The sequence below is a fragment of the Capsella rubella genome, unplaced genomic scaffold, assembly GCF_000375325.1.
Source record: "Capsella rubella cultivar Monte Gargano unplaced genomic scaffold, Caprub1_0 scaffold_5, whole genome shotgun sequence".
Taxonomy (NCBI): domain Eukaryota; kingdom Viridiplantae; phylum Streptophyta; class Magnoliopsida; order Brassicales; family Brassicaceae; genus Capsella; species Capsella rubella.
The window spans coordinates 11116284-11123967 of NW_006238919.1; the positions used below are offsets into that span (position 1 = coordinate 11116284).

Here is a 7684-nt window from a genome sequence, read left to right on the forward strand (position 1 = left end):
AGACTTCTATTACAGCTCTTTGCCGCGTAAATCATGTCGACAATGGATTTGAGATCTTTAAGGCCCGTAAATATGGACCGTATAAAAGGCCTTCGTTCCTCTGGGCTACGAATTAACTCAACGACGACATACGTAGTTACCTTTTTAATATTCTAGAGATTCCAATACAGAGAGCTTCATGTTTATGGTTCGACTAGAGATAACTTTTTTTTTTTTTTTTTGGTAACAGTGTGAAATTCTAGAGAAAACCTCAGGTGACCTAATCTGTTATTTATAAAATTTGGACATAACTAAGAGAGAGCTTCAAGTGAGCTTCATGATTATGGTTTTACTATAACAAATAAAATTATTTTTGAACCTACAAGTATCCTTGGACCGGTTTTGATGTTATACTTATTAGAAGTTAGTTTGTGTTTTTCTTTTCAATAAAAGATTGCACATAACTTAAACATGTCAAACAAAATTATCGAAGATTTTGTACTGCGTCTACAGTTTTCTTGTCCAACAACACTGTAAAAGATGGATAAGCTGTATAAGTTGCAAACCGATTAGTCCTAAGTAACTTATTTTCAGGTTCCGATGAAATAAGGTTAGCCTCTCTAATTGGCATAAACGTTAGATGGCATCTCATTTTAATGCAATAGTGTATTTTCAAATCAATCTTTAAGTTGTGAATTAAGAAAGTAATTCTTTTGGCAAATTACCCAGGCTCGGTTCTGCTTTGGACGATGTGAATTTAGTACTGTACAATGTGTACATTGTTGTCTTCTATTCTTTTTTATTGAAGTGACAAATTTATGCTTCCACAGTCGTATTAATTTCTTCTTTCCCAACTCCGAGAGAGAAAAACGTGGTCTGTTTCAGACAAGGCATGCTCAATTCCTCTTTTTATTGGCCATTGAAACTAGGGTTCTTCTGTTTTCATTATTACTCTAAAAGCCAAACTGAATAATGTATTTTAATTTCCGATTCTTGAGACGTTTCCTCGATTCCCATAATCCAATAAAAGATCGGAAGAGACTAATTGATAAGTTTTCACAGAGTCCCATGCACATGGTTGCAACAAATGAAGCTTCTTGAAGTTCTTATACACTCACTTCTTGAAAGTCTTGGGAAGTAGTATTTTATAGCAGTCTTTTTCTTGATTCTTGATTTTCTTAAACCTAAAGTTTTTTATTTGTTTGTCTCACAAGAAATTCTATCTTCTAGTATATATGACTGCTAAAAGAAGGTTGAAACATGAGATGAATACTGCATCTTTCTTTCATAACAATTAAAGATTTTAACAAAAGAGTTCCAAATTATGGAACCCGGTGAAGACAAATCCGATGAAACTCTAAAATGTTAAGAACAATAAACAGAAGAAGCTACAAACAGTGAAAACTGAAACTAAAAGACACAAAACATAACACTTAGGAGATTTATAAAAAATAAAATAAAACACAGACAAGGATCTCTCTTACAAACCCAAATGAACAAACCGGATTCCTCTTCGCCGGAACAAACTTGGTAGTGAAATAACATGTTAGTTTTGATTTTTTCAACTCGAACCCAACTCATCTGAGCTTCCTGAAGGGCATCTGATCATCCTCAATATGTTAACAGCTTCTCCCATATGTGGTCTACTAGATGGAACCTGAGAAGTGCAAATAAGCCCTAGTTTTATCACTGCAATCGCTTCTTCTACCGGAAACTTCCCTTGCAGCCTCGGATCAATACATTCATCTGCTCTTCCATCTTCAAGGGCTTCTCTCACCATGTCACACAGAACCACAACATCATCCTCCATATATTCCACAGGCTTTTTACCCGTAACCACTTCAAGAACCAAGACTCCAAATCCGTAGACATCGCATTTCTCTGTTATTTTCACCGTTCTACAGGCAAACTCTGGAGCCATGTATCCCAAAGCGCTCTGTATCTTACTGCTTAGAACGTACCTATCTAGCATGGGTAACAGCCTCGCTAATCCGTAGTCTCCGACTTTAGGCTCACCAGAGCTGTCTAGCAACACATTGCTCGATTTGATGTTGTAGTGGATGATGTTTGACTGGTGCAAATAGGCTAAGCATTTGGCTGTACCGAGGATGACGTTGAACCGGTCATTCCAAGAAAGCAAGCTACTACCTCCTGGTGCTTCGTGTAAGTGTTTATATAAACTCCCACCAGAGAGAAACTCATAGATAAGAAGCTGAAGAGATGTTGTCCAGTAATAACCTTCGAGTTTAACCAGATTTGAATGCCTGAGTTTCCCAAGTTTCTTGACCTCCCTTTCGAATTCTTCCTGAGACTTGACAAGACTCGAGACAGTGAGCTTCTTGATAGCCACTGGATACCCATCTCTGATAACTGTTCTGTACACTGCTCCAAATCCACCTCGACCGAGCTCACAGTCTTTGTTAAGCAGAGCATGCGTTCCCGTGCTGAAATCAGGTTCACCTGAGAACATCACAAGCTTCCCTGAGTTGCTATCAGTAGTGGGAGAACGGCTGAAGTCATCTCCACCTGAGAACGTGAGCGGTACAGCTGATCTTGAAACTGTTGATGCCCGCACTCTCAGATTAAGTACTGTGATGGCTATTACACCAACCACAATGGCTGCAGCAGCACTAATGGCAATTAAAGAAGATATACTAAGAAGTATCCTTTTGTGACCAGCACCAGGAGGCAGTACTTCACCCGAGTAAGAATCAAAAGTTGCATTAGGATTCAACACAATTGGTTTAGGGGAGACAGCTGGACAAGAGTTGTTAACAACAGCACCGCAAATTCCTGTGTTTCCTGATACTGAACTTGGGGATAATCCGTTGAAAATTCCACCTGCAGGCAGTTCTCCAAAGAGATGGTTATGAGACATGTTGAAGGTGTGAAGATAGCCAAGATTAGCCAACTGTTTAGGAAGCGTTCCAGTCAGTTCATTGAATGATATGTCGACTTCTTCGAGTTTTGTAAGTTTGGCTAGTTCTGGTGGAATAGTGCCTACCAGTTTGTTATGTGACAGGATCCTGTAGAGAGAAGCATGAAACAGAACACAGTTAAGACATAATCTTTAATGGGGAAATCTTTAACTGAATACAACTAGAAGCAAAAGAGACTTACAAAGACCGAAGGGAACTGCAAGTCTTGATGGAAGACGGAATATTTCCCTCCAACAAGTTATTGTCTAGTCTCAACTCCTCTAAAGAAACAGCTCCACCTGTTTCTCGAGGAATCGTTCCGTTAAGCTGATTGTGACTCAAATCAAGGACGCCCAAGTGCTTTAGGTCCCCAATTGCACTGGGGATGGGGCCAGTAAGAGAGTTTCTGGACAGATGCAAACCCTCCAAGTCTCTCAGATCTCCGAGACCAGCTCCAATCTCGCCAGAAAAGGAATTGTGGGAGAGATCCAACACCTGGATCTTCTTGATACCTCCAGTGGAGTTATCATTCTGTAATGCAGAAACATCACGAGAACCATCTTGAAATATCCACATGGGAAGCTTTCCAGTTAGTGAATTCCCACTAAAATCCAAGGCCAAGAGGTTGATACAGTTGGCTGTTGAGTCCGGCAAGCTACCAATAAGCCCATTCCCAGAAAAGTTAAGAACTTTCAGTGCTAGAAGGTTGCCTATGGATTCTGGAACCTGCCCTGAAAACTTGTTCATTGAAAGATCCAAAGTCTCAAGACTCCTCATTTCTCCGATCCATTTTGGAACTTCCCCTTCCAACGCATTCTTTCCCAAGTTCAGAGAATAACACAAACTGAGCTGCTGAAATGTATCTGGTAAGGTCCCAGACAGAGAATTATCACTAAGATCAATAGTCTTCAGCAGCATACAGCTCCCAATTTCGCTAGGAATAGGACCAGATAACCTGTTTCTACTCAAATCAAGCGAACGCAAGTTGTTCAACCTGTCTATCTTCTCTGGAAACTCTCCCTCTAATTCATTCCACGACAAATCAAGCGATCTTAAAGTGTTCAAAGACCAAATTCCGGAAGGCATAGAACCAGAAAAACGATTTGAAGACAAGTTTAAAGCAGCAAGAGATGAGCACGAGCTTATACTAACCGGAATCTTCCCAGTTAGCTTGTTCTTAGCCAGAGACAAAACTCTCAATGACCCACATTGCCTGAAAAACCCATCAGAGAGCGAACCAGACAGCGCATTGCTACTCAAATCAACAACTTTAAGGTTAACAAGGCTCAGCAGCAAATTAGGGTTAATGATCCCCGTCAGATTGTTGTTGGAGAGAGAGAGCTTATGAAGAAACTCAAGCTGAAGTAGCCCACGGCCAATTCGACCGGAGAGAGAGAATCCATCTAGGTTAAGCTCAGTGACTCGATTCGTTCTGGGATGGCATTTGACTCCGGTCCAGCTACAAGGAGTGTAGTCGTCTTCGTTCCAAGAAGCAAGCTTTTGCTGTGGATCTCGTAAATCGGCTTTGAAGACAATGAGCCCCAAAACGTCGTCGTTTAAAGGCGGGTCTAGAGATCTCACCGGAGCAACCAGCACCACCGACAGCAACCAGACTGAAAAAATCAGTGCTTTAAACATCTTTGCTCGACCCACTTCTCCGTTCTACAGATTTTAGTTGCGGCAGAGTTCCATTTGTTTAAGTATTGAGCTGAAATTAGAAACAAAAACAGATGAACAACAACAACAGATTTAGTAGAGCTCCAAAAACTAGAAACTTTTTTTTGTTCGCATTCAGGCGTTAGATAGAGTACAAGAAAATCAACAAAAAATCAGAAACAACGGCTACATTTTCGACTAGCGGAGAGAAAAAAAAAACACACACACACAAAACAACAACAAGAAGAAAAATCAAGTAGACGAAGTAGCTATAATTTACCTGAACTCAAGAATTTAATTTTCAAAAATAGGTGAAGTTAATAAACATTAATGTTGAGCAAAGTCGGGAAAAATTGAGCTATTTGAGAAATTAAGAGTTGTAGGATCTGAGAATGAGAAAAGTAGTTAGCTAAAAATGAGGAACACAAATTCTACCTTGAAATAAATAATCTTCCAGTGAACCTCTATTACACAAGTAAAGAATGTTGCAAGCTCAGGCGAGGAAAACTCCACCAAAGAACAAAGAAAATAAAGAGCAAGAGGACACGAGCTTCTTCTTCTTCTTCTTCTTGTTGGTAGGTTTTGTAGCTTTTAAAGAACAGTGAGAAATTGTTGTGGAAGAAAGAATAGAGGAACAAAATAAAATAAAGCAAAAAAAGAAAAAGAAGAGCAGAGCAGAGAGAGAGAGAGAGAGAGAGAGTAATTAAAAGCTGCCTTTATCAACGGGCTGTAAAGAAGAGAGACGTGGGGCCCGAGGAAGGTGGGTGGACTCATTAAATCGATATTGACACGTGTATTACTCTTGTTGGCTTTTTATTTATCCGACTTGGCAGACACGTGGCTTTTTCTCTTTTTCTTCTTTTTCAGTTGAATAAAATGATTGGCCAACTCATTAAAGAAAGAAAGAAACACATAGTAGGCTTATAATTACTAAACTATCCTTCCCTTTATTATAGAAATTTTCTTATATAAGTTTTAAGTTTTGATTCAAATGTACAAGTTCACATAAAATGGAAATTTGTTTGGTTCTTCTCAGTTATAATAGATGCAGAAGCCAGAAAGAGACAGTGGTTAAAGTGGTCACACTAGATTTTGTTTTCCAATTTTCTTCAATTTTATTTCCCTTTTTCTTTTTTCTTTTTTTTTTAAGAAAGAACATTGAAGTAAGTTGGGTTAAGAAAAGAGTATGGTGTTGTGTGACCTGGAAAAAGATTTTTATTTTTGTGGTGGTGCTTATTAGAATTAACTTGGTTCATTAATAGTTGCAACCATAATAGTATTATTCATTTATTTGTTATGTACAATGTCCTGTTGTTCACTGTACCATATTACTTGTGAATTATGGGTTTTGTTTATTTTTTTATATTTCTAAAGAATTTGATGGGTTTGAAAATGGATCACAAGAGCCCCTAAGGATATTTGGTTGACTTTGGAGGAGCAATAGATGTAAAAATATTTGGGATCTTCTGTTTGTGCAAGGAATCAATCATCATCCATTATATGTGAACTTTTTTTTACAGGAGCTGCTGAACATGTGATGAAACAACTAAGTGTCAAACACTTATTTCCATAAAATAAAACATTTGAAAAGCAAAAAAACACAGATAATAATAGAACAACGGTGATGAGGAGAAAATAAATAAGCATGCTCTCTTGGAAGTTTTTTAATTGTTGTCTTTCTCGTTCTCGTGTGTGAGATTTGGTCCAAGTCAAGACATCTTATTTTTCTTCATATTTCGGTCTCTCTCTCTCTCTCCATACCTATGTTTTCATTTTATATTCCTTTTGACAGTAATAATTTGTTTATTTAAAATCAAAATTGAAAACAAAACAAAAAGAAAAAGTGAAAAAGAACTCTTTTCCCCATGGAAGGAAAACAACCATTCATGGAAGATTTTTGGAATTTACTATTTGTTTGTATTTACATTTTTAACAACAAGTCTATTTTTTTATGTGTTTATTAAATAAATCTTAAGTATATGTATGTATAGGGGGTCAAATTCAATACTGTTATAAAGAGCTTTCAAGGAATTTTTTGGGCAGTGTGAGCCGGAGAGACCTTGTTCGAGATAATTCATAATTCACATTTACTGTTCTTCACTTTCCATCTCTATAATGCCAAACACAATAAAGTAAAAAAACTATACTAGTTTGTATTTATTTTTTATTCGAAACTTCCTCTGTCATTGGCATTTAGGTCCAGAGCCATTAAAAGATTATCTTTACTCTCTGGTGTTTGGCAAATTTAATTTGTTCTGCAGTTTCCAAATTTTCTATTTTCTAGTATAATTTTGTTTTTGTTTTTTGAATTTTTGTAATTTTATGGTAACTAATTTTGGATCAGATGAGTCCAAGTCTTCCATTATAAGCCCATTAAGGTATAGTAGGCTAAGCTGATAATAAGGCTCATAAGTAAAAGTGAGGCAGGCCTTGGCAAAATTCTTCTATAGCCCGTATTATTTAAGTAATGTTTTGGTTTATAAACATGAAAGAAAGCCCCATGCAACTATGCGAGTAACAACATACTGTATCATCGATCAAATATTTTCGTATTAAAGAACTTGAGGTTTTCACGATATAAATTAAAATTGAAAAATGATGATATAATATACACCGAAACTAAATTTATAAATAATATATCTTAATTGTGTTTTTCAGAGAATCGTGGGGACTTATTAGTAACTGAGATTCTGATAGAGATTTGTGATCCATTTTGAAATAGAAAAATGATTTTAGATTAGCATCTTCATTATTCGCACGATTACAAAATGCCAAGCAAATGGAAAATAAATATTAATATTTAGATTTTCGTTATCATCGTACAAGATCCCCAAAAGCACTGTCACTGACATAAACACCAAGTTTCTTACCAGTTTCCAGAGAACAAATTGCTCACAACTTGGTTTTCTTAAATCATATCAAATCAGCTCTTGATAATATTGTGTTATCCTATATATCCTTATATAAATTAAAAAAACATAATACCACAATATTGTATGAATATATATATATATATATATATATTTTAATGTAATCCTCATTCATCAAAATCTTTTGAATTTTGTCAACTGTCTCTTTCTTCTTCATATGTAAGTTTGTCTCTGTTTTCTTTAGGGTATTATTGGTTATTA

The 7684-nt window shown here is 36.6% G+C and overlaps 1 protein-coding gene across 1 annotated transcript; it reads right to left on the reverse strand.

The window, feature by feature from the left end:
- Positions 1 to 1240: 1240 nt before the first annotated feature.
- Positions 1241 to 5231, reverse strand: LOC17885130 (probable LRR receptor-like serine/threonine-protein kinase IRK). Its single transcript, XM_006290494.2, has 3 exons — positions 4989 to 5231; positions 3100 to 4605; positions 1241 to 3005 (listed from the first exon to the last, which is right to left on the reverse strand). The coding sequence occupies exons 2-3, from the start codon at positions 4533 to 4535 to the stop codon at positions 1541 to 1543; spliced, it is 2901 nt and encodes a 966-aa protein (XP_006290556.1). The 5' UTR covers positions 4536 to 4605; positions 4989 to 5231; the 3' UTR covers positions 1241 to 1540.
- Between the last annotated feature and the right edge of the window lie 2453 nt (positions 5232 to 7684).

Excerpts from the sequence above, each read along its gene's own strand:
- LOC17885130 (XM_006290494.2), bottom strand. The coding sequence starts at position 4,535 with ATGTTTAAAGCACTGATTTTTTCAGTCTGGTTGCTGTCGGTGGTGCTG. Across the intron at positions 3,006-3,099 it reads TGCAGTTCCCTTCGGTCTTT|GATCCTGTCACATAACAAAC; the intron begins GTAAGTCTCTTT and ends TTCTCTCTACAG.